This window comes from Heliangelus exortis, chromosome 1 (genome assembly GCF_036169615.1).
Source record: "Heliangelus exortis chromosome 1, bHelExo1.hap1, whole genome shotgun sequence".
NCBI lineage: Eukaryota > Metazoa > Chordata > Aves > Apodiformes > Trochilidae > Heliangelus > Heliangelus exortis.
The window spans coordinates 18,997,469-19,023,764 of record NC_092422.1 but is presented as its reverse complement, the minus strand read 5'-3'; the positions used below and the strand labels follow the sequence as shown (position 1 = coordinate 19,023,764).

The window sequence follows — 26,296 nt, the reverse complement described above, 5'->3', positions numbered from 1 at the left end:
ATTCGATTTCCACTCACTGCTTCTTATGTCTTTACCATAAGAAGTCAGGTAATTATATGTAATTATCACATTACTCTTTCTTCTCAGTCCTCTGCTCTTGTCAGTCAAAACGCACCATCCCTTAATCATTTAAATTGCACAGCATCACATTTGAGTAACATTGTCCTGAATCTTTTGAACATATCAACCTTCTGGACAACATTTGAAAAATGGCCTAAATTATGGGTATTTAGTCTTCTCTACTGGTATTTCCTTTCTTCAATCAAAGTTTGATGCCACTCTTGGCTGCTGCAGTGTGACACAAGTGCAGGCTCTGTTGGTATTAATCAGGGGCCATGATTAGGGCATCCTTTTCTCCTTCCAAAATACAGCTACTCATGTACATATCTACCTTGTTTGGAACAATCTACTGTATGGAGAACTTGGTTTTCTTTTCAAAGACATTATACAGACAGCAATCTGTGGTGCTTAGGAGTGGTTTTTTTCCTGTCTTGAAAAGCAAAATTTTGAAAAGGTTTTGGAGCACTTCTAATTTTAAAGATTGATGTTAATGTGCTGCTTCTTCAAGGTCTTCCAGCTTCAAGAATGATGCTACTCTTAAATAGCAACCATCTTAAAACCAAGATATACCAATTCATACCATAACTTTAATACAATTAAACCATTACAGAGTTCTAAAAATAAGAACTGATCACTCTTTGCTATTATTAATTGCTATTAAATGCTATTATTGAGATCAACAAACCAAGACTAGTTCACATAATATTTTATTCACAAGTAGAAAAAGTATTACAAAATGATTTATACAAGATTTTAATTTACAATCCTTAAAGGAGTATTTAAAACAGCACTGTAAGTCCCTAGATGTGATATGCAGGCAGTCTAAATGCAGTGGTAGTGTATGTTTTCTATTGGCATGTACAACATTGCTTGCCACAGGCAATATATAAAAGACCAATTTGGTTAAATTAAGGAAAAAAGTATATACATAATATACAGATATATTTAAAAAGCACCCTCTTCATTCTTTTTCCTCCCAATTTTCTCTCAAGCTGTCATTCATTTAAAGACAGGAATATTTTTCTTTAGAGTTGCCGGACAAAAACAATTACACAAAGTGTAAATTCCAAGGGGAAAACATACTTACTATGGCAGATGCTGGCAAAATTTTGAACATAGCATTTAAAAAACTGTTATTAGTGAAAAGCTAACCCTCCATATGTTCTAAAAAGATCTTGCCACATACTGAAATGCACATTGGATTTTTCCTATTTACAAAGTATATACAAAGAAGCACACAACTTTTCACGTACATCTGGTGAAAACATTTTGTCACTTCTTAAATGTATGAAAGTATCCAAAGAAATGATTCAAAATACTCTCATTTGACTACAGTTAACTTGATAACTGTTATTCATGATCTGTACACACAGAATCATCTCACTGTTTCAGCTGAAGCATTTTACCTCCTTGGTTGCCTGCACTGGCCTCAGCTCTTCTTGTGCAAGTTCAACTTTCTGCTGGGTGCTTCAAAGCAAAAGTCTTTTTCCATTATGGAATATGAATACTGTCTCAACAAAGCCATTGCCACACAAACCACGTGTGGAAAGATGAGTAATATTTGTTGCAAATTTACATTTGTTTTGCTGATTGCTTTCCTTTTGTCAAGGCACATTGGGTACTTTAAGAATAATTGCTGGAGTTCATCACTGGCAGGTTTGAGCCTGTTGAATGTAATGAATCAGTCGAGGTTACTGGGATTACTCACAGAAGTGAAAACTTTTTTTTGGGATAAAACCAGCTGCAGAATAAATGATAAATGTTACCATGGGATGTAGTGCAACAAAATACAGCTCAAAAATCTTAAAGGACAGCAGTAAGGGCAGAGAGCTGATAATTTACTAGGCATGCACATCACTTTGATTCAGAGGCTTGTGGAGTTTTTTAAAATGTTGTGAATTAATTTTTTAGTACTACAGTGAGAAAGAGTGACATGAATGAAACTAAATGAATGAATCAGATCACCATGAAGCTTGACCCTTTCTAGCATTACTAGAAAATATTTGTGATAGTCTCATTGTATGAACAGATCCATGGCACATCTGCTATGGCTTGACATTTTGACATGACAGTTGCTTACCTTGAATTCAGTGTCCAAAATTATTTACATGCTATAACAGCAAGTGCTTGTATTCCAATACTGAGACTACCAACTGAACACAACACCCCTATCTGTACAGCTGACTTCCATTAAACTAAACCTAATTTAAAGCTAATCTCCTGCTATATTTAACAAAACAAAGCCCCCTCTCACAAATCTAATAATTGGATGGAGGGGATTTCAACCACACATATTGAAACATGCAAATTCTTTCCAAACTAGCTTACTGACTATAATGTAATATATAATAAAAGCTTCAGTTTATCAATAGATGATCCCTGCATAAATAGAAATGTTTGGGTTTTTAAGTCCTTCAACAGCAGGAAATGGATTTAAAATTAGAACCAGCAAAAAAAAAATTCCTAACACATGCATAAATCTGCAAGCAGAATAACTGGCAACATCTTGTCCCATGCCTTCTGACATCTGTAGCCATATATAAGATGCCTACCTAAACACACTTAAGTATTTATATTTCTTGCTGTATTTACATATACTTTTAAGCTCACTCCATCAGACATTTTGAGAATCTGAGGGAACAGAAGGTTCTTTTTTCAAAAGAGATGCAAAAGGTCATAAATCCACTTTCAGAGCTGTCCTAGGATTCTCTTTGAAGTTTCACTTTACAGCTGTCACAGTTCAGATGCAACTGCTCAGAAAGTGTGAAATGATGCCATTTTTTTCATCTGATTTTGTAACCATGCGACATTCAAGACCAGTCTAAAGTTGATGAGAATTAGCAGAGGTGCATCAGCAAAGCATTCAACTTCAGTGCTGAGAGAAATAGCTTTGTTTCCTAAAAGAAAGTAATAGAACAATGGTTACATGTTGAAATGTCAGAAAAGATATCTACATATAAATATGAATCATTAACAAATATGGTGAAATGTTAGTTTTTACAATGGTATTTTGAAGTTCTGTGGTTCCTTTCATCTAATATTATTTAAAGTTTTTCTAATCACATACCTCTGAAGCTGATACATGGTTTAGTGGGAAAAAAATGCAAGCTTTTGATTTTAAAATCTTTTAATACAGAAATATATTCCCTTAAAACATCAAGATATCATTCAAGTTACACTGATGACTGCTGAAAAACAGGGAACAAGCAGTGCCAAGATTTGCAGTCACAGCCTTGTCATTGTCTCTTCCTAGATATTCCTAGGGAATACGATTACCACCTCATGATATTTGGCATATTCCAAAAGGAAACCAGGAGGATGCCAGGCATTGTTACAAACAAAACTACAGACTGTAAATAATATAGTGCAAGCAATACTTGTGACCTAGACAAGGCTGATACTTTCAGTGACAGCAGTAGATTGATGGTGATTTATGAGTTCCATTGAAGTCAATTGCAAAAGATTTAACTTAGTGATTTGTTTATCTCACTTTCCACCTCTTGAAAAACATCACCTAGAGAATTAAGGCTTGTTTTACAATAAATTAACTATTGCACTTACATGTTGTCAGGATATGCTCTTTTTTTTTGTTAAATATCACTTTCTACTTCTTAATTAAGAACAATATGAAAGTGGCATGTAAACCAAATGGTAGAGGATCAAAAGAAGTCAGTTTTCTTTCTGCAGATGATTCAAAGTTTTCATAATAGCTTAATTTTCTTAAGTAAGGTGGGCTACTAATATTCATGGCAACTGATTCTGTGTACATGCATGGGAGACCATGTCAGGTTCCCAGCCACAGCCTGCATAACCCCTGAGTAACACCACCAGTACACCTGCCATACTTTGGGATCCTTTCACAAATTAGCCACTAGTTGCTCCAAGTTATTTTTTAAAGGAAAAAATGCCATTTTAAAAATACACAGCACATCTAATAGAAAGATATAATGAGGAAGCAGTAACAGAGTGACTTGATGGCACAGTTATATTGTCAGGCAGTAAAGACTCTTGGTTTTCATTCCTCATTTTGACCTCAGACCTACATTTTGCCTGAGAATGGGAACGCTGAGCTTTCATGTATTTATTTATATTTAATGGATGAACTTAGGGAATGTTTTATCTGATAACATGGGAATATAGATGGCATTGAACAGTGAGATTCCCTCATTTCTGCTACTGCTGTAGCAACTTCTCAGAGAAGGCTTTTGAAATATTTTTGGACTAACACCTGCATATCTTTCCTGCTTTGTTTACAATGAGCAAAGACAAGTCCTCAGTTTTTCCCTCATAAAAAAGGATTAGTCTCACATAAAAGTTTGGTCACAATGCTATTAAACTGATTCCTTTTCTCTTGAAATTTGATGAAGAAACCCCACCCTGGTAAAATTTGACTGCTGGAGGAACTTAGTGTTCTGGTTCACATTATCTCAGCAATACAGTTTGAGTTAATACACCTTTCAAATCCAATCAATAATACAAGAATGTGAAACTGTTGGATCTTTTGTAGAGTTTTAATTTGTTTCTGCACTAGGTAGGCGTAACCTATGGAGAAACACAACACTATAGCTTTTTACCATTCTATTTTTATCTAGCTCTACGTGCCTTGAATTCTCATTCTCCCTCCTTTGTAGTTTTTTTTTTTACCTCATTATCAGTCTGTAGAGTCATTTGCTGTTCCATTACGCTTTGTTTTTGGCTGGGTTTCAGCAGCTACTGAGTTCTGAAGTGATGAAACTTCTATGCATGTTCTATGTTTGGAGATTTCAAAGGACTTTGCAATGTTTCCATCAAGAGTCTCAGCTGAAATAAGTACTTCACTTAGATCCTGATTATTATCCAACTCAACACTGGCTGTGTTTTCAGTCTTGGGACTGCAGGATTTTGCAGATCCTCCAGCCAGTTCTGAATATGATTCACAGAAAGAAATGCTGTCACAACAAGCTGAGTTTTGCATAAGAGGCCAAGCATCTGAAATGTCTCCACAGGCTGAGTGTGAAAGAGAACCAAGGAAGGCAGGAATCATTTCTCCAACAGAATCAGAAGCCCTGCAAAAGGATAAAACCCATGTAGTTTCAAAAGCATTCTAGAAAAATGTTATCAGTATTGTAATAATTGAGATTAATTATTATAGGCATTTTATGGAGGTTTAACAGGGTAATACTCTAGAGGAACTGCATACAAATAATTATTATGAAAAGGGATACAGGTTGTTCCTCATACAAAAATGAAGAAAGTTCTGGAGAACACTACTAGAGGCACAGAGGATGCCTAAAGCCTTTCATACTGGAAATTCAGGGTTTTAGAAAATGTGAACAGCAGTTGGGGTTGTTTATAGACTAAAAACCAGAAATATGATAAAAATTATATAGAAGTGTTCAGACACAAAGGTTTTCAGAGAGGAAGGAATTTATTTGTTCTCAGTATGGGGTGGGAATTAAACCAGGAAATAACAACATTGAATTGCAGCAAGAAAGATGTTTGAGAAAATGGGAATCTCCAAGACCGGTGGATTTTTTGCTGTTGTTTTTTTGTTCGTTTGGGGCTTTTTTGTTTGTTTGTTTTTTTTTTTAACAACCAAACCAAGCTAGACAAATACCTAAATGGGAGTAAAACACATAGTGGGTTCAGAGTTGGAAAAGGGGATAGACAACAAGACTGCTTGAGATTCCACTCCGTGTGATTTCATACTGAGCATGCATTCACTTCACATTTTTCAGTTTATTCTGTCTGGACTTCAAAATGTGAAGTTCTTTCCTGTTTTCTTTCATGTGGAAAGGACAGAAATTAATGAAGGGCAAGGATAGTTCTCAAAAGGATAATTTTTATTTTACAGAAAATAGAAAAAAGTGGAAGTCATAACTCAGTATCATCTACCTCAAATTTATTTCAGGTGCACAATGATACTGACATGTCTAAGTGCACTATATTTGCCTCTCTCTGTTGAAAGCCCAGTAAGGTCTATTATAGTATACCAAAATAAGTAACTGAAAAAGATTTCCTAATAGATTTTATTTCCAAAAGCTTTCTACGTATTTATAGAGCTGCAAGGGCTGTATTAAATCTGATATACAGCAATAATTTGTGCAACAAAATGAATCCCACACTAACATTTCCTGTAACAGGCTTCAAGCAGCCTTATGCATTTTCAAAACATGATGCTTTAATAGCTTTGATATACACACAAAGCATTTTTATAGAGGAGGCCAAAAGTCAGGACATTACACCACAATTGAAGGAAATACATTATTTTGGCAAAGGAAATGGAAGCAAACTCAATTTCTACTGCAAGGAACCACAGGATCTTTGATGTCCACATAGCATGGATATGACATTTATTTTTAAAGCCTTAACCAAAAGAGCCCTCACAAAATACACAACTCTCAATTTGTTAGCCTTAGTGGTATAAAAGGATGAGTCAAGCTTGCTGGTATTTAAACAAGTTATTATAGAAAATGTAGGTATTTTATATCTTGCACTTAGGTCACAAAGTCACCTTGCATAAACAATACCTATGAAGAAGCCCTCTCTACATATTTTGTTACATTTGGCCATAAGAACAAACCAGCTGGAGACCAGTTTAAACCTTATATGGAAAACAATTCTAGCTAAAAGAAATAAATACATCCTGTGTTAAACTCTGTAACCAGGAAACTCTGAATGATACCATAAATATTATATATTTAGCTCACTGCTGTAAAAGTAACTACTACTGTATTTATATTCAGCTGATCAGACACATCTAATGGTTATGATCTGGCAGAAATTTATTAATATTAGATATTGCAAATCTCACAATTATTAAGAGCTTCTAAAAAAAGAAAATCTTTGCACTTCCAAACCATAACTTAATATCCCTAGATTCACAGGTTTTTGCAGAACCTTGCTAATCCACAGTGGAAGAGGGGGTCACCAAAGCCTCTAAGGTACCATAGAGTAAGAGGAAAACTACCTGCTTGTGAGAGGAATAACTCAGTCAGAGAAACTGATACATCATGCCAGCATTTATTGAGACAAACTTGAAACTTATTTTTTCACCATAAACCTTGTTTTGCACAAAACAGGACTATATGGCTACAGTTCACCAAAATCCCTCATTCCAGTCCCAACAGTTATTGTGTCTGTATAAAGATTAATTTGACTGCATAAGAAATAATTAATATTTAAGAGACATAAAAAAAAAAATTACCTTTCATTAAGTGTTGTATGTGAATGGAAAGCACAACTGTGACTGCTATGCTCAATGCTACAGGTTTCATCACAGCACAGGGATGGAATCAAGTGAACTGGTCCTAGGAAAATAAAATTTATTTAGTAATGTTAAAAGTGCTAAAGCGTTGTATAAACTTACTGTTTCAAACTTCAGTATTGGTTAGAGAGTTACATTATAATGTCTGGATTATGGAAAGAGATATCTCATTGCAAAAAATAATTTATTATTTTAAAGTCAAATTATTAAAAACGCCAAAAGAGTTCTCCAGGAGTAATACAGATGCCAGTCATGAATCTTAAAAATTAATGTAGTTTTAAGTTAGGTATGTGTGGAAGGAAATACCATATTCTGAGCTAATGGAATTAGGATGGTATATGTGTTCTTTTCTTAAAAATTACATATTTGTTTAATTCATAAATGCATCTGTTCTGTTACTACTTCACCGATTCACAATTTGAATTGCTCAGGTTTTTAATGTCCTCCAGAGTTCATATCATGTGCTTAGACATTGTCTGGTAAATCCTTCACATCAAGTTAAGTCTCAAAGCTAGATGCAGTGCTATTTTTATCAGAAAGAAATGAGACAGGCGTTTAAAGCTATTTTTAAGTGAAGGGTCATTGGAGAGAAAGCAGAAAAAAGATCAAAACCAAATAACTACTTAGAAATTCTATGTGCTTATTGAGAAATTAGTCCAGGACATGGGGTAGTTTCACAATGTTAGCTTTGTAGTTAAAGCTAAATGTCACAACTCAAGTGGTAGATGAATGCTCGTTATGCCATAAAGTCACTTTTAAGTAGACCTAACATACCACATGTTTGTGTTGTGCTCCTCTGGCACTGGCAGCAAGTTCTGTGGTCATAGTCATTTAGCCGTGGTCTATCAAAACATGACAGTTCAGAGCCATTGTAGTGAATGTCTTGTGATCTCAGAGACCCTTTGGAGAAAATGAATAGAAATATATATTAGTAAATTATACTCTTTTTCTTGTTCAGAGCCTCCTGTTTTCTTAGTATACTTAAGTGTCATATGATATAGCATTTCCATACTTTTACCAACTGAAAAATCCACAATGATGATCATGTGGTTTCATATAATGCAAACCACAGATTTTGCAACAAACCCTAAAACAGCTGGTTTAACTACAGCCTCTTCTAGGAAGACATCTGCTTTTATTTTGATGATGATTTGAGAGTACATCTTATTCACTGTTAAATTTTCTCAGTGTTTAATGATTCTCAGTGATTCCCATCTGAAATTTTCCACTTTCAGCCACTGGGATTTTGTTTATGTTATTTTAAAGAGTTTCATATTAACAGCAGAATTCCTTTAAACTGTATAGTGGTGGACCTAGACAAATGAGTTACTAAATTTCAATAACTGAAGTTTGAATTTCACTGTGTCTGAATTTCTTAAAACTTACATTGTAAAGCATCTTCTAAACTAGGAATGATTCTTACAATGCCCCCCTTTATTTTTGCTCGTGCTTTAAACAGTGATAACATCAATTCATCCTACGTATTATTCTTGTTTGACAGAGTTTATTAGATGCTATAAACATATTTCAGTAAAAGTTTTTAAAACTCTAAATAGGAACTAGAGGGCTTTTGACTTTTTCTTAGTTCAAATTAAGGGACAGAAAATGTTTATTATAAGCACTGTGAATTACATTGATGACCTGTTATGGATTTTATTTTATTTTAAATTTACAAATCCAAGTGGTTTAGGCATTTAATTCACCTTGCATGTGCCCATAACCCCACAATTTTACATGACATATCTGCTGTCTACAATGCCCACATTCATTATCTTGAACTAAGATGTTTAACAGTGGCATATGATGGACAGATCCTCCAAGCTGGTATTTCCATACTGGCACTGCAACTCTAATAACAACCCAGTGTGGATCCCCAGTGGTCCACATATGTCTGTGCAGCAGTCTATGGCACAGAATTAATACAGTTGGATTATTTCTGGGCATCTGCATAGCATTTTCTCTCTAGGAGGTGGAGCACCCACACTGGTATGCTGGTAAATGTGTATGGATTAAGTCTTGGGCTTCTGTTAGCTTGTTCATCTCAGTGCTAAACTTGCTTGAATGCTGCAGAAATTTCATTTGTTTATCTACAATGACACATGACAAACAAATATTGGTATATGAATGTTGCTAAGACACAGTAATAACTGAAAACTTACAGGTTGGTTTCTTCTCCATAAACTGCCTTTTACAATAGATAACACAAAGAATGAGGAGAGCTAAGAGCACTGTTGCAAGTGCACTGCATATAACTGCTGCCAGAGCAGTGTCTCGAGGACTGGAAGCTGTTGATGGGATCTTTACAAGGTTTACTTTGGTGGTACCTGAAATAAAATTAAATAAGAATTAAGGAGAATTCTAAACACTTCAAAGATATGCACTCATGTAAATCAGTCTGGGCAACAGAAGGGTTTGTAGCACAGAAAGAAAAGGATATTCCTTTTGTTAATATGTAACCATTAGTTGCACCTATAAACAGGTATGATTCAGCAGCATCCACATTATGATAGAATCCTTAAAAAATATATTGCAAAATAAATGGTAACACAAAAGCATTCCTTCCATCTATGCGAATGGAATAAGATCTTCACCATGAAAACAAAGGCCTCTCAATTTTTAATGTCAGGTTCTTCTAAGATGGAGAACATTTCCTAGAATATAATTCAGAAAGCTATCCACTAGAGGGAGTCAAAAATACACGAACTTCCCTTAATAAGGAAACAACTGACACCCACAAAAGGTCAAATGTCACACAGCCATTTCTGGGATCAAACCTAGGATTATGTAGTGATAGTTTTTTAATACTGACAATACTTCTAGTAAAAATTCAGTTAATTGACTTCACATCCATATTGGTAAAGAATTAATGTTTCTAGCTTTGACAGACATTCTTATTTTTACGTGGAAAGTGAAAAAGTATCAAAAGTTTGGCAACAGCTATTGGAACGATCTTAAATTATGAATGGTCTTTTAAATATAAATCCACAGAATCATTTAGGCTGAAAAAGACTCTTCATATCATCAAATCCAGCTGTTAACCTAACACTACCAACTCCACCACTAAACCATGACCCTAAGCACCACATCCACATTCCTTTAAATCCCCCCAGGGATGGTAACATCCACTTCCTTGGGCTGCCTGTGCCAGTGCCCGAAAATCCCTTCAGTGAAGAGATTTTTTCTAATACCCAATCTAAACCTCCCCTGGCACAACTTGAAGCTGTTTCCTCTCATCCTATCACATGTCACTTGTGTAGAAACACCAACAACCAGCTTGCTACAACCTCCTTTCGGGTCGTTGTAGTGCAATAAGGTCTACCCCTCATCTTCCTTCTCCACACTGAATAACTCAAGTTCCATCAACTGCTCCTCATGGGACCTGCTATCTAGACCCTTCTCCAGCTATTCTTGGGATGCTCTTGTTTTTGAACAACAAATGAATTCTAAAACCACATTTGTTTCAGTCTACTTTGAAGTTCACATCAATTCAACAGAATTTTAAGAGAAAAGGAACAAAACATTGAGTTGTTCTGACAGCGTTTCTTTTTTTTAATAAAAGACCATAAATCATATTTTAACTTATAAAAAGTAAGTTACACGTGCCTACTACCCCCTGAAAATCTTTGGTTAAAACCTAAAGACTGTAATTCCTAAGAAATGGTCCATGCAGTCATTAGTTTAAATTGGAAGATAAATATCTGCCAGAGTGTATTAAAATCACTAATCATATTGTACATATGTAAAAAAATTTTATATCCTCATTGAAATACAAAAAAACAGGGGAGAACTTACTTAGTGCAATTAATGGAATTGTATTACTCAGGACACTTTTCTCAATACTTAGTATGGTATTTCCTCTACACACACCAAACATGGGGAGCTAAGTGTTTTCAACACTATACTGGATTGTTATAACGGGCAGATGGCCAAAAAGCTAGGTATTTGAAAATCAGCTTTATTACATCCACTTCTAAGACTTCAGACCTCTTATGCCAAAGAAAATATTAACTTCTGAGAAACAAAGAGTCAACAATTAAAAAGAAAAAAAAAAAAAAAGCCACACAGATAACAGAGGTATTTGTGGATTATAGTATCATGTAATTGCTGATAAGTAGAGGAATACAAAAAAGTGGAGAGGTCAGATCACAGCTATTATTCAGAAGAAAGAGTGTTTGGTTGTTAATTTCCTGATTTCACTGTGAAGAAAAACAAGTGCTACTGCATTTGCATCTGCTTGACTATTTCTATTTAGTTTTTATTTGTACTGTTATGTTCCACTGTCACACTGGAAGTGTGGAGAGTAAATTTATAGAACACCCCCTTCATAACCAGAGGAAATGGGCACAAACTGAAACACAGAATGTTCCCTCTGAATGTCAGGGAACATTTTTTTTAACTGTAAGGGTGACTGAGCACTGGCATGGACTGATCTAAGTCATTGTGGAGCCTCCCTCCTTGGAGATGCTTAAAAGCCACCTGGACATGGTGCTGAGCATGGGTGCTCCAGGTGACTCTGCTTGAGCAGAGGGCTTGAACCAGATGATCTCCATAGCTCCATTCCTAACTCAACCATTCAGTGATTCTGAGATAATAAAAAAGAGCAAATCTCCTGACTTGTCAGTAAAGAGGCTGAAGTCTCCTACATGAACTAGAAAAACATTTTCAAACTGTCCTTGTACTGGACTTTTATCACTGTCATTATCATAGCATATGGTCTATTATTTGTATTCCAGATAACAGAATAAAATTCCAAATCTGGGTCTCAGGTACTTTTTCCTCTTAATTAATTATTACCTGTCCTTCATTTATGTCCTTGTATAATCCCTATTTCTCACAAAGCCAAGTTCTATGACCTCTTTTCCAGATCTTCATTGCTCTTAAAAAGAAAAATCAACCAGTGTCATAATCTTTTTGTCATAACTTCAATGCTTTTGGCAGCAGCACTGCAATCGTCCACAGGGAAAACTTTTCACTCAGTTTCTAGGATTCTTGCAGCTGTAGTTTAGTTTTAGCAGACTGCAGAATATTCTGCATGGTATGCTAACTTCCAGGACATAATTTTGTGGGAAACAGTGAAATCATATTTAAAAAAAGCTCTCTTATGCATCAGTATGTGCTGGGTTTGGTGAGAAAAACCAAGGACTGTCCTTTGATAACAGGCTTTCAATTTTAGTCTTGATCTAGTGGTTAGAAGGTTAAATACAGCCTGGACAAGTATATGAAAAAAAGACAATAAAAACAATTATGAGAATATTATCAAATATTTTTAATACAAATATCTGCATCAATGTACCTACCTAGCAGTAATAAACAAATCTTAGAAATTAGATTGTCATAATTAGTAGAAAAATGTTAACTTTGAAAGCAAAAATAGAACAAAAGCACTGTAGGTGGAGCTGTTACAGTTTGGTCCCTTCACAAAATTTATCTATTTGCAAGTATAATTTCACATTCTGGGAAATTATAAACTACACATATTTCTTTAGTGCTCATCAGCCACATTCAAACTGGAAATACAGCCATTTTATTTTACATGGGGATGGCAAAAAAAAAAAAAAAATTATTTTAGCCATCTGGTTATTTAAGATTTTTTTTTTTTTTTTAAATCCTTGAGAAAGCAATTTTCTATTCCTGAGAACGCTTACCACTCATTTTCACCTTCAAAGAACTTTTTGGAATAGCTGCTGTGTGCAAGCCATTGTAGTGCAGCTCTAATTATAATGATAGAGATCTTCCCTGCAGAGACCCACAGCTCAGAAGCACATTGCTATTGTACAAGTGGCCCGTTGGGCATTGCTGAACTCTGCTTTCAGAGTTACTCAGATATTTATGCATTTTCATAAACTCTTGCTTTCTTTTCAGGCTCACAGACTTAATGGTCCCGTTTCAGTAAAGCAAGGAGGTGCATTCTGAACTTTAACCCTGGACTTACATCTATTATGTGATTACATGATGAAATTTAAATATGTAATTAAATACTTTGTGAATTTGATGGGATACATTAAGAAAGGAGGGCAGAGGTTTATGATTTTGGAAAGCATGTTCATATTATGCATCATAAATAAATAAAAAAAATATACTTTTTTATTTAAAACACAGGTTTCTTTTTCTCAGTTCCAACATATTCTGGAAATGTGCTAGTGCTAAATTACCCAAAATACCAAGCTGTGTCTTGCATAATTTTCAGCAATAAGCCTAAATACACATTCTTCCCATAATTAACCAGTAGTGCCAGTGCCTCTTAATGTCAGTATATGCAAAGGTGTGGTTCTCAAAAGCAAGCAAAGTTTCTGTTAATCCAAGATGTTAAAAAGCAATAACTCAGCTAACAGTGTACATGTGAATCCAAGCTGTAACACTGTATCTTCTGCCAATAAACGGAATAGTTGAATTTCCAGCCTATCATTCCAAACAGACGGAGACAGGACAAAATGTAGAATTACTTTCTTTATCACTTAGCTTTCTCTTTTTTCATCTCTCTCTCTCTCTCTTTTTTTTTTTTTTTTTTTTCCCCAGAAACCATGATTAGCTACTGTCACTACTGGAATCAAAATGCCTAAAAGAAAGTTCTTTGTTGTAGATTAAAAATATGAAAACAGAAATTGAAACATTTTATGTTCTTTCCATGAATATAATAAATATACCACTACCACTACTACTCCTACAATTACCAAAGTTGAGGAGGATAAAATATAGATTGTTTCTTTCTTACCATGTAGACTCAATGCTGATCTAAAAAAGGATTACTCAGTACAACAAAGCTAACCAAAATTCCATTTAGATAGTGATAACATGGTAACAATGGATAGAGCACCATCTTTTACGACCAGGGTTGAAAATAAAGCCCAAAAGTAAATGAAAATTATGTTAATCACTAGAATGTGAGTATTTCTGGTCAAGAGAGGGGAAAGGAGCATTTGCATATTACAAAAAGTCTTTGCCCACTACCTTTATGCTGACTGGTCAAAGCCAGTGCTATCAGCTTTAATTTTACAAGACTTAAGGGCTCAGACATACCCTCGAGTTACAATAATTTAACAAGTTACTGCCTGTCAGCTGAATTGCAGTGGCTATCTGTATGTGTACTCTTGATCCATGGAAAGTGCAAGGTAATGTCTTATCTTAACAACCCTTCATTTTGAAAAAAAGTTAAAAAGCTGTTTATGTTAATTTAAAAGTACAAAGACAGTAACTCGACCTAGTCCCTAACATGCAGAAGAATGTATTGTGTATAAACATGTGTGCATATATAATTCAGATACAACACGTATTTGTGTGTGTGTGTATATATAGATATATATATTATATAGAAAATACATGTGTAATATATACTACTGAGCATTAACATCAAGGGGAAATCTTGAATATATTTCTGACTCTTTAAAAAGCAGTAGACTGCCTCCCTTCCCCTCATCTTTTAAGTAGGAGGTAAGAAACTTTATTAAACATTAATGTTGGAGACTGTGGTAAACACAGAGGGAAATTCTCCCAACGTCTGTAAAAGGACATCCATTTGTGTGCATGGCCAAGACCCAAAAGTTATTCATGTCAAACCACATTTTTCAAATGTGCTCCAAGTGCTGACTTTAAAGCCTTTAGTTTCAAAGTTAGTGCCCTACAACTTTTTTGTTTTATTTTTCTGGTTCTGTTATTTTGTTAATAAATAAATAAGCCCCAGGGGAGAAAATGACTATTCAATATTTATCTATTGTTTGGAAATCCTGAGAAATGTGCTTATAAATTAAAATCTTTGGCATTTAATTTATTCATTTCTAAGACCATTTATGTTGCATTGCACACTTTCACAGACTCCAAGTGCTGACAGCCTTTTATGTGTAAAATGGAAGAAAAATTACACTGCATATGTGAATTTAAAATATGTATGAACTCAAATGTACTGGATACATACAACTCTGTCTGTAAGGCAGAGTCAATCTCTGGAACACATTTTTCTTTTAGTAATTAAGAGATGTTAATTCTTGGTGCTACTATGGTCACCTAAACTGAACTGATATATAGGCATAAAAATAACATTGTTTCATACACAAAACTTTCACCCTTGAGAACTGCCCAGTCATATAAAATAGAGCAACATGAGAATAAAGGCACAAATCACTGGTACCCTCAAATAACCTGAAAAAATGCACAAAACAAAACCACAAGAAAGCAGGCAAAATATCAGAGGAAGTGGAATAAAATCTGTGTCACTGCAGAATTAAAAATTCTTCCCCCTGCAGCACAGCATATAATGGTTATCACTGTGTAAAGACAGCATGTCTGTCCTCCATAAATGGGAAATATTTTGCATGATCTGGTGGCACAGAGTGTATATTGCTGTTAGTGTGACTGTGGTGGTGCCAGCAAATACCTTCCTGACTTGCTTCTAGCAGTTCTCTTTGCACTTGACAGATGATGGTGCAGAAAATGCACTTTCTCAGGTGTTTTCATGTGCTAAATCACTGTTTGTGTCAGAAGATACGAGATTGCAGCAGGAACAGCAGGAAACCTTTTTCTCTAACTTTACTTCTAACTGGTACTTTTAACTATATTGTGTTATTTTCCAGACATGTTCTGGGAACAGAAACACAGTGTTTTCAAATATTCTCTTCTTCAAATCCAATGACTTAATGCATTCATCCCACCCAGAATATGAAAGATGAAAGTAGATGAAAGTAGAAAGCAGATGAAAGTAGAAACCATCTGCTTTGTATTCTGTATGTGCAATCCTATTTTGTTTCTCAGACAACTCAGTTACAGAATAAAAACAACCTGGTGCAGTATTTGAGTCAATTTAGTCTGTTTATGGCAGTTACTGCCTGTATACACACGCTATCACTCTCAGTTCCAAAATGCTTATACAAGGCATTACCCACATTAGCAGAAGAGTTTGCATTGCCTAAATACACACCATTTTCAAGTGGGGAACTACTGCCATTTTCTGTTTTCTAAAAGGGGAGAGGAAGACTATATAGCCTTTAGAATATAATGATATATTCACTAGCTTAATGACAATGGCATTCATGTAAATACAAGAATAAGCATGTCTGAAGGATGTTTCAGTAGCCAACAAGAGAGTAACCCTCTTTCATTAATGAAAAGTGTAATTGAACATAGTCAATCCCACGTTTACTGGTTACAGATCTCTTCCAAAAGGTTCAGACAAGACTTTATAGCTGCTGTGTGATGAGCTTGTAGGCTGGTACAAGAAATAGTTTCCAGTATGGATTGAAACATGCCAGTGTGGAAAGCTCCATCCTGTAACCAGGACCACCAAGGGCTGGCAGGGTACCCATGACACTTCATGTCTTCACCCAGACAGTGAATATATGTGGTCTTCCAGCTCTGCACTGCTGGTACACTGTATCTATCTCAAGTGCAATTGTCATGTATACCCACAATTTCTGACGTTACTAAAGTACTATATATATATATATAGTGTACTATATATATATATATAGTACATATATATATATATATGTGTGTGTGTGTGTTTGTATAAAACCCACTAAAGCAAGAAGTGAATTTAAACTCAGTCGAAAATAATTGTGTCCCTCTGATTCAATGAGAAGTAACTTCTAACACTTCACTTTCTACTCCAGTGATTTCCCTCTATGGCCTGGTTCAGCTGTGATAAAAGTAAGGGAGTAAAGCAAAAGCTTGCAAGATGATTGCAAGCCTGTATTCTGAATTTATTAATCCAAACGTTGACAAATTTCACTACTAGTCTATGCAATATCTTTAAGAGATGTGGGGTTTTTTCTTGCTTTAAAAACATTTTGTAAAGACAATATGAGTATTCAGCTACCTCACTTCTGTCTGCAGACTGGATAACTGCTTTGTCATCAGAATCATATGGTATATGTTATATTGTGATAATTTTTAGTCACAAAGTTTCTATAGCTTTAGACAATAGGAATTGTGTACTCAAAAATTATATGAGTGATGCATTACAGACATACTATATTTGATCACCAAATTATTTGCAAGATCATTTGGTTATTCTGCTTAAAAAGTGAATTCTTGAATTGGGCAAACAGAATCATAGAATAATTTGGGTTGGAAGGGACCTCTAAAGGTCATCTAGTCCAATCCCCCTGCAGTAAGCAGGGACACCCACAGCTAAATCAGGTTGCTCAGAGCCTTGTCAAGCTTCACCATGGGGATGAGGCCTCAACTACCTCCCTGCAACCTATTCCATTTTTCCACCACCATCATGGCAAAGAATTTTTTCCTAAAATACAATCTAAATCTATTTTTCTCTAATTTAAAACCATTGCCTGTCATCCTACCATTACAGGCCCTTGCAAACAGTCAATCTTCAGCCTTCTTGTAGGCCCCCTCCAGCTACCAAAAGGTTGCTATTAGGTCTTCCTGAAGCCTTCTTTTCTCCAGGCTCAACAACCTCAGCTCCCTCAGCCTGTCTTCCTAGGAGAAGTGTTACAGAGCTGCAATACTCCAGGTGAGGTCTTACCAGCAGAATAAAGTGGTAGAATCACCTCTCTCAATCTGCTGGCAATTGGCCTTTTGGGCTGCAAGCATGCACTGTTGGCTCATGTCCAGCTTTGTGTCCACCAGCACCCCTAAGTCCTTTTCTGCAGGGCTGCTTTCTAAAACCTCATCCCCAAGCCTGTGCTGATAGTGCAGATTGTTCTGACCCAGTATAAAATAATCCATATAGTCCAGAGAGCTAGATGTACCAGAAGTGGTAAACAACCTTATTTTAAAATTAAATTGAGGGCAAAGAAACTACAAGCATGGCTTATAACACCTTTCAGATGCAACTACTGAAAGAGAAGGCAACAATGGAACTTTTGTAAAACCATGAGAGAGAGCCCTTTGCCAAGAAGGGTAAGAGGTTCAGTTGCCTCCTCTGCCATGGAGAGGAGGCATGGAGATATTTTTTTTAGTTACTACACTACAAATTAAGCTGGGTAAAAGCTTACTTTATCTCTCTAGCTGAATTTGTCAAGTTACAAAGCTTCATCAAAAGCAGTTAGGACCCCTTGTCATGTAATCAACAGTCACTTAAAATACATCTGTGGAATTCAACAAAATTACAGAAACCATACTCAGGCTTACTCACCACTTACTTTTTTCTTGTTTATAATTATGTTAAAATATCACTAATTTAGGCTAAACTCTATGGGCAATGTAACTACTTCTGAATGTGGGGTGGTTGCCGATTTTTTGTTTTGTTTTATTTTCGGCTTATTGGTTTTTTAATTTTTTTTTTCTTTTTTTTGGCAGGGGAGGAGTGTTAGTGGTGGTTGTTTTTTTGTTTTTTAAAAACGTAACTGCTAACCATTTCCACATACTGATTGGAAAATATGTCTGTACTGTGGAAAACAGAGTGCATTTATGCAATTAAGACTCTTTCATAATACTTACATACAACTGGACTGAATTATGATCCTGAATTAAGGTAGAAGTTAAGAGTTGCATAACTAACCCCACTAGCATTTTCTAATTTCTTAATGTTCAACTTTTTAAAAACACTTTTTTTGGGGGGGAAGTAATCTGAAATACATGGGATTAAATATAAATCTTCATAATTTCATAACATATGGCCTTAACACCTTCAGAAGCTGGATGTTTATCACCAACTTATGGTAAATCTGCAAATAACAAAGTAAATGTCATGATTTATTGCAAAGACAGCTACTGACTGTGCAACAGTAAGCATATACATGAAAACTATAATACAGATGAAGAAGCTGTAGCTTTGAAACCAGAAATAGTAACACAGGTTATAAAAAGGAGTTTTTAACTCACCACTTAAAGCTCTGAGGATAAAGTCAAGTCACACAGAACAAAAGAGACTGCCATGCAGAAGATCCCCGCTTTGTTACATTCCTAATCTGAAACACAGCATCTCCCCTCTTTAAGAGAAGTCAATAGGAACTAAGTCAGAATACAAAAAACATTTGAAATGTTACCTTTGAAAAAGCTAAGCTCTACTGGTGAGATTCTTCCAACCAAAGCAAAGATCTGCTTCTGAGGGCATCACCTGAACTTTCTGTACACAGTGGTGTTGGGGGGGAGAAATTCTCTTTTAAGGTGCAATTATTCTGTTGTGTTTTAAGCTCCTCTTTTGACTGTTTCTCCCCACCAAATACAGAGGGAGCCTAAAGTCACCAGCTTATAGATGGGGACAATATAGATATCCACAGTCAAGAAGGCATCAAACTCCAGGTTTATTAAGTAAGGACTGAGACTTCTGGATACCTTCAACTATTTTGACTTTCTTTTCTCTGTTCCAGTTAATTAACTGTATAATAGACTCTATACATTTTATGGCACTTCATTGTAAAGATAACGGTCAGTAACACCTGGCAAATTTTTACTGATTTTCAGTGGCAGAACCACAGAAAAGCCCAGTGGTAATTAGCAACTCCCATTCTCCATGGAATATAAAATAGCACTTTGCAAACAAAGTCAGACATGGAATTATAGGTTTTGGTTCTCCTGTGCTTTAAATGAACAAAAGCCCAGTGGGAAATAACATGAAACAAATGTAAATAGAACCTGCATCAGAGTGTCTACAGGATCTAATTTCTGTTGAAGGCTACATATTCTAAGTTCATCAAGTTTTCTTAGAAAGAGGGCTTTGGTTTGTGAGAATAAAATTCATCAAAGAATATGAAAAGTGTTGTACTTAATTTTTTTAAATTAATTTTTTACTTATGTAGGAGGAGGGAAAAAAACCCCAAACAATTGTACTCTTAAAACTCAATTTTCCTCAAAATTGACTTCAAAGGTAAGAGGAAAATAAGATTTTAGGAAGACAGATACAATCATTCAATGTTGAATTTGTACTTTTCATCTAACCTGATGGCATCTAAATAAAACTCATTTCAGAAGTCAGAAGGTCTAAAGACAAAAATCAGAGCTATTCACCTTAGAATCTCTTTCTAAAACAGACCCAGAAATAGAAATCTTCAGAGAAGTAATGAATCTGAAAGTGGCTTGAAAGGCTGCTTAGTGATAGTCATTGAAGCTTACCTTATCTGGCTTGCCTGAATTCTTGAGGTATTTAATTCTCTGCACTGCTAATCAGTGGGAGCTTGGCCTGACAACTTCAGTGTTAAGTATTCACTTTCCTATGCCTAAATTACACTGCATAAATTGCATCTTCAATTTCTACATGCAGATACACAACTATAAATTACCTTTAGTAGTAAGCACGTAACAATTATACCACTGGACTTGAAAGATACTTTATTAAAACTGGTGGATACAACCTTTTATTTAAAAAAGCTGTAACAAACAGTGAATCTTTCTAAGGAACAGTCACAGCCTGTACCTCAAAGGCACATGTCACTGCCCAAAATAACACGTGAAATTGCTCTATTATCACTACTTAAGTTCACTACTTAAGCACAAGTGAACCAGTAAGGGTAAGAACGTGTGAGGCCTATCACCTAACAAATTAAAGGTGAGCAAAGCAAAGGACAACAACTGGAAGGATACAAGTAATCAGTAGGAACAGTAGGGCTTTTTTTCTGTTAGGCTGTTTCTAGCTCATAAGATATTAGTTTATAGTGAATCATTTCTGCTATGGCCCTTAGTGCACAACCTCCTCTTTTAAGGCTATCACATCTTTTCCAGTTCTATCACATTCCAGTTCTCCAGGCAAGTCCAGTTCTCTGAAGTGAAATGTCAGTGTTCTTTTGCTTGACAATAATTTTATAATAGAGTTGGCAACATGGAAACTTTCAGCTTATACAGATTCCCCATATTCTACTGTATTAAAAAAAAAAAAAAAAAAAAAGAAAGGTATTTAAGAGAAACACAGCCCAAGTATTTTGTAGCCAAGCAACACAGTAAAGAAAATCTACCAGCACGAAGTAGAAGAAAAAACCCCAAACCACTCTAGTGCATTTGTTTAGCAGTATTTTATACTCCCATGTCAGTCACAACTTGGACTGTCTGTACCCAAAAGCCACAGCAGTCAGCATGTATTTATACCATAGGCAACAGCACTCAGTCCTGCTGAAGTAGTGCTAATGCATCTATTCCCAGAATTAGCTGGTTTGTTGCATGAGATAAATTTAAACCAATATTTTCAGACTGAACACAGAGGAAAAGCATGTTAATAAATTAATATATTTAGTATTTTCACACATTTTTGTAATTAGAAAGTGTCTTAAAAATCTTAAAAAAAAAAAAAAAAAACCCAAAAAACAGCTTGAAAGCTGTAACTACTACTCACTTTTTCAGATTATCCCCAAACACAATAAGGCAAAAGTTAACTGAAAATATATTTTGCAGCCTTACAGCAAGGTATGCAATACTGGAATAATTTTGATCAATCTAATGGCTAAGTAAGAACTTTGCAAACCCAGTTCCTACAAAGAACAAATAATTGCTTATAGCCCCTGCAAGATTGGGCTAGAGGGCTAGCCACATTAGTAAGTACACATAAGAAAAAAATTATAGGAAATAGTATTTATTCAGTACAGGTCAATGATTAGCCCCTTCTCTGTAACTCAGGAATTTCAAGTTCACTTTAATCTAGTGTAATTGAGCTAACCAGCTCTTACATTAAAAAGTAATGATTAAGTTAAATTTCTTGCAGACATTCTGTACCTAAAACAAACATGCAGTATGCCTCTGGCAAAGAAGGATACTAATTATAGGATTGACTCATAAGATGAAAGGTTGCACAAGTTACTACTAGAAACAAAAGTATGGTAAACTGGTTTGGGAAAACATTGAAATTCTCATACTCCACAGTTAAGACAAGAATTTCATTTTCTAACTCTACTTAGCAGTGTCAAGAAACAAAACTAAATATGATTGCTAACTGCAGGTTCTTGTTCAAATTTTAGATGAACGAGCTAAAAGTGAAGTACAATCTTCATCATTCTATACACAGGAATTTTTTAGCCTGAGAAAAAAGTGAGGTCTCTAAGTGAATTTTTACTATGCAAAAGCATGCAAAACTAATAATTTGTCACTCCTAGCTCTTAAATGTATGTTTAAGGCTTACTGCATTGTCAGGCCATGAATCCCTAACTTCACTCTTACACATTCCCTGATTTAAAAGAAGTCATAAAAGAAAAATCACCAGACAACTGAGGGATGTAGGATATGCAAGTTAAAAACCAGTTTCCTATTTCAAACTGAAGGTTTCACAAGGACTAACAGATAAGAGTTGTCAGATTTGAACTGAATAAAGATACAAAATCTATCCATTATGGTACACTGATTCAATTTAAGCTTTTGACTGCCAGATGGATACCACTTATGTAAACTCCTGTTAACAGTTCCATGAGCTGATGATGTGATTAATGAAATAAATGAAATTTTATTCAATTTATTTTAAAGTCACATGTTGACATTTCCATTTTCATTTATTGAATATCATAAACAAATAGCTTTGAAAAACAACATTTCTGTTCTTAATTTTTTTTATCATTTCCATTTGTATGATGGAAGCCATTTACATGACATCTGCTCACTCTGAAAATAATTTGACATTTATATTGCTAGCATCTTTCTAAGTAGGTACTACTAATATTGATGTTCTAGATTTTATATTTGAGCAGATGATTTTTAAAACTTACAGACTTCCAGTATTCAGATTTTCCTGTTCCTCCTCCAATCATAGTAAGCAAGTACTTTCAGGATGTTCAGAAATTACCATTTATTTGACATTATTTTCCTTCCTGTAGACTTTCTGTTGTTGATGAATATGGCAAGAACCTATGCTGGATCCATCTCAGTATGTGCACTAATGTAGCTCCTGTTCACTATTAGATCACTTGTTGCTGTAAGAATCAGAAGACTTCTTGTCTGAGGTCTCTGTTACTCTGCCAGCATGGACAGAATTAGTTATCAGGGACAAATAGATTTAAAGAGGATAATAAATTACAACAGTATTATTGTACATACTGTGTTCACTTAGGAAACCAACTGAAGAAGACATAATTCTAATCTTGTCATGTATCCTACGATGTTTGCAGTAACACTTGAATTTACATTTCTGAAATTATTTTTAGCAGACAAAAAGGGCCACTGGTATGATTCAGCTTGCTTCAAATATGTAATAGCTCAAAACAGTTAAAGATGAATTCTGTGTTCTCAGAAACCTGGCCTTCAGTGGCTAGGAAGAAAAAAGGAGTTTCCTCCCAAAGAATGCTGAATTTTCCAAGAAGGAAAATTCTTTCACTGATCCAGAGACTAGTATGATGCAGGAATTGAAGAAATAAACCATGTGCTCAAAGATAGCTACCAAACACACTCACAGGTGTTCACTCAACAAGCAAAATTCAGCCCAATGCAAATCTAGAATTGAAATGGCAACGATACAAAATGATAGGCAACATATGGCATAAAAAAGTCCACTTCCCACCAATAGCCTCTTACTGCCTCAGGAATGTCTGTGAAAGTCAATCAGCACAAGAATAAGACACATGTCCAAAAATTCTGGACAAAGAAACTTTATGGCAGCATATCCCACCTGTGTTACTCCACAGGTTTGCACAAAGGAACAGCAGGAAATAACTAGAAAGGGTTGCTTTTGTTTGCTATTTTTTCTCTGTTAGAAGAGCTTCAGCATTCCTTCATTTGTCAGCTTGGAATTGAAGCAGAGATCTTCATGAGTTTCTGCCATAAGAGTAAAATGCAAACTCTTAACTAGTACCAATGTATTAAGGAGCATGTTAAGATAAAATAGGTATTCTACCTCCTCATTTATCACTTAACAGCACCAACAGCACTTTTTGCATAAAATGTATATATATATGACTGCCTTTAAATTGAAGAAAAAAGTATTTCAGACCCACCTAAAAACTCTAACCTTTGTATTTGCCAGGACAAAGTGAGTTTTCAATAGTTTACTTACTGAAAGATGGATGCTTTTCACTCTTGGTGTATCAGTTTGGGCTTCCTTCTTCCATTAAGTACCACCTCAGACAGATTTTTGCATACAAAAGAAGTTCTCTGCTATGGAACTTTATATCTACATTTTGATCCAGAATAAAGTTTCATAATCCAACTCACACAGCCTTAATTATGGTAACATGTTTGCAATCACTCTAACATAACACAATTTGCCAGAAGAAAAACCAGATACTATAATTATCATATGTAATAAAAGGAAAGTCTTAACTTCTTGAAAAATAGCACACAGAAAAGGAAGATTCAAAGCACATCCTTCTGTAGAGCCTTCATAAAGAAATACTACCAAAATATATGAATTAAATCCAAATTTTGTTTGGGTTTGCACTGTTACTGCAAGGTCTCTGTTAGTGAACCATACCTTCACCTTATATATATGGAGACATCATAGCACAGATTGTCCAGAGATGGGCAACAGACTGATTTGCTTGTAAACCCTGACCATTTCAGTGCCAGCTGCTTGATGTTGAAACATTTTGGGATGGCCACTGAAGAATATGGAGAACTTCTAGGTGCCTCCTTAAGTTCCAATTCCATTACCTCTTGGATTGACTGACATTAGAGAATGGGGTCTGTATCCTCTGATCAGAGATCTATAGGGAGTATCTTGCCCAGTTCATCTGTTTCCTTCAATGGCAAGTGACCCACAATCCTTTTAGCCTATTTAGAGCTGCAATGTATCTGAGCTACCCAAACCCAGAATCAATGGAATATTCATGTAAATCATGGTCTAGGAATGGTTGTAGATACCTTGGGCTTTTAAGTGTTAGCACAGTTAGGTATCTGTCAAGCAGGACAGCTGGTGATGCAATTTTGGAGCCAGGATCCTGGGCCTACTTGTATAGTTAAGCCTCAAATACTTCTAAATACTTGACAGTATATTTCTATATACTTCTATACTTGAAGTATATTTCTAAAGCATTCACTATAAGCCAAATTCTTTTAGTCTATAGCTTGATCTGTGTTACCTGAAACATCCTTAGTGAAATAAATTTTCACTGTGCAAAGAAATCTAAGTTAGATTTGAAGTAACAGGTACAAAATAAGTGACTTTGCTTATCGCCATTATAAGAGTTTTAATGAAGATTTGGAAATTCCAAACATTAATTAGAACTGCTGAAGTTGTCCAGGTTACAGTCCTTTTACTACAGACTCAAATGATAAACCTTCCATAGCATAGCAGACCTGTTACACTGAGTACTGCTGTTCTATAGAAGTTATTAGTACGTTAATAAATTCATCAGGAAAGCCCTCACACCTGCAGTTTTGCAGCACTAAGCTACATTACATGCCATTGGAAATCTTTCTGATAGAATGTATTTTCCCCTGTAAAAAGTAAACTGCACATAACACAATATTTAAGGATAGTATAAGAAAGTGGACAAAAGTCCAGCAGTTTAGACTGACTGGAAGGTTTGAGAGATTTGGCTTCCAAGTTTTGATTCCTTGGCAAAGTGGCTGGCTGGTTACAAAAAAATTATATTTGGTTTGGGAATAGCACCTCCTCACAATGTTCTTTGAACATTTATAAGCTCAATTTTCTTCTATGGAAAATTTGTTGGCTTGTTGGGTGTGTCCACCCCTTCTCCCACTCTTGTTTTAGCATGCTCAGTAGTTTGGTCTATCAACCATGATACAAATTCAGTGATAACAAGATACGTAATGAAATATTAGCATAGACACAGACACAGAAATCAAAGGTACAGACAACAGGAACTAGTGAAAGCAAGCTGGGAATGCTCAGGTAAAAAAGACTATTTTGAGCTAGAAAAAGAGAAAGTTTTAGAACATGACTAAACTGTACAAGGAATCTAAATTTCCTCTTCATTAAGTAATTTTTCAGAAATTTTATAACTAATTTTATTGGCAACATCTCTGGTATTAATAGGAGAAAAAATCTGGCCCCTCTTTGCTTGCAACTTTTCATTTTAGAAGGAGAGCCCAGCATGTAAAATAATTTGAGAGCAGAAAGAAAAGGAGCTGTTTCAATCTTTCCCCAGGGGGTCAGAAGCATCACAGTTGCCAAGGGCAAAGAATTGAACACATTTAGGTTTTCTAGGTTAATTCCCTTTGATCTATGATGGC

At 35.3% G+C, this 26,296-nt stretch overlaps 1 protein-coding gene across 5 annotated transcripts in view; it reads right to left on the bottom strand.

The window, feature by feature from the left end:
* Positions 1–749: 749 nt before the first annotated feature.
* The window catches only part of TNFRSF19 (TNF receptor superfamily member 19), a 58,586-nt gene continuing 33,039 nt past the window's right edge, over positions 750–26,296 (bottom strand). For all 5 annotated transcript variants that reach the window (XM_071735881.1, XM_071735900.1, XM_071735917.1 and 2 more), the window contains 5 exons: positions 9,466–9,630; positions 8,081–8,206; positions 7,247–7,349; positions 4,705–5,105; positions 750–2,957 (listed from right to left, as the gene is read on the bottom strand). In XM_071735881.1, the coding sequence (XP_071591982.1) occupies positions 4,712–5,105; positions 7,247–7,349; positions 8,081–8,206; positions 9,466–9,630 (788 nt within the window). In that variant the 3' untranslated portion in view covers positions 750–2,957; positions 4,705–4,711. The remainder of the gene's footprint in view (positions 2,958–4,704; positions 5,106–7,246; positions 7,350–8,080; positions 8,207–9,465; positions 9,631–26,296) is intronic.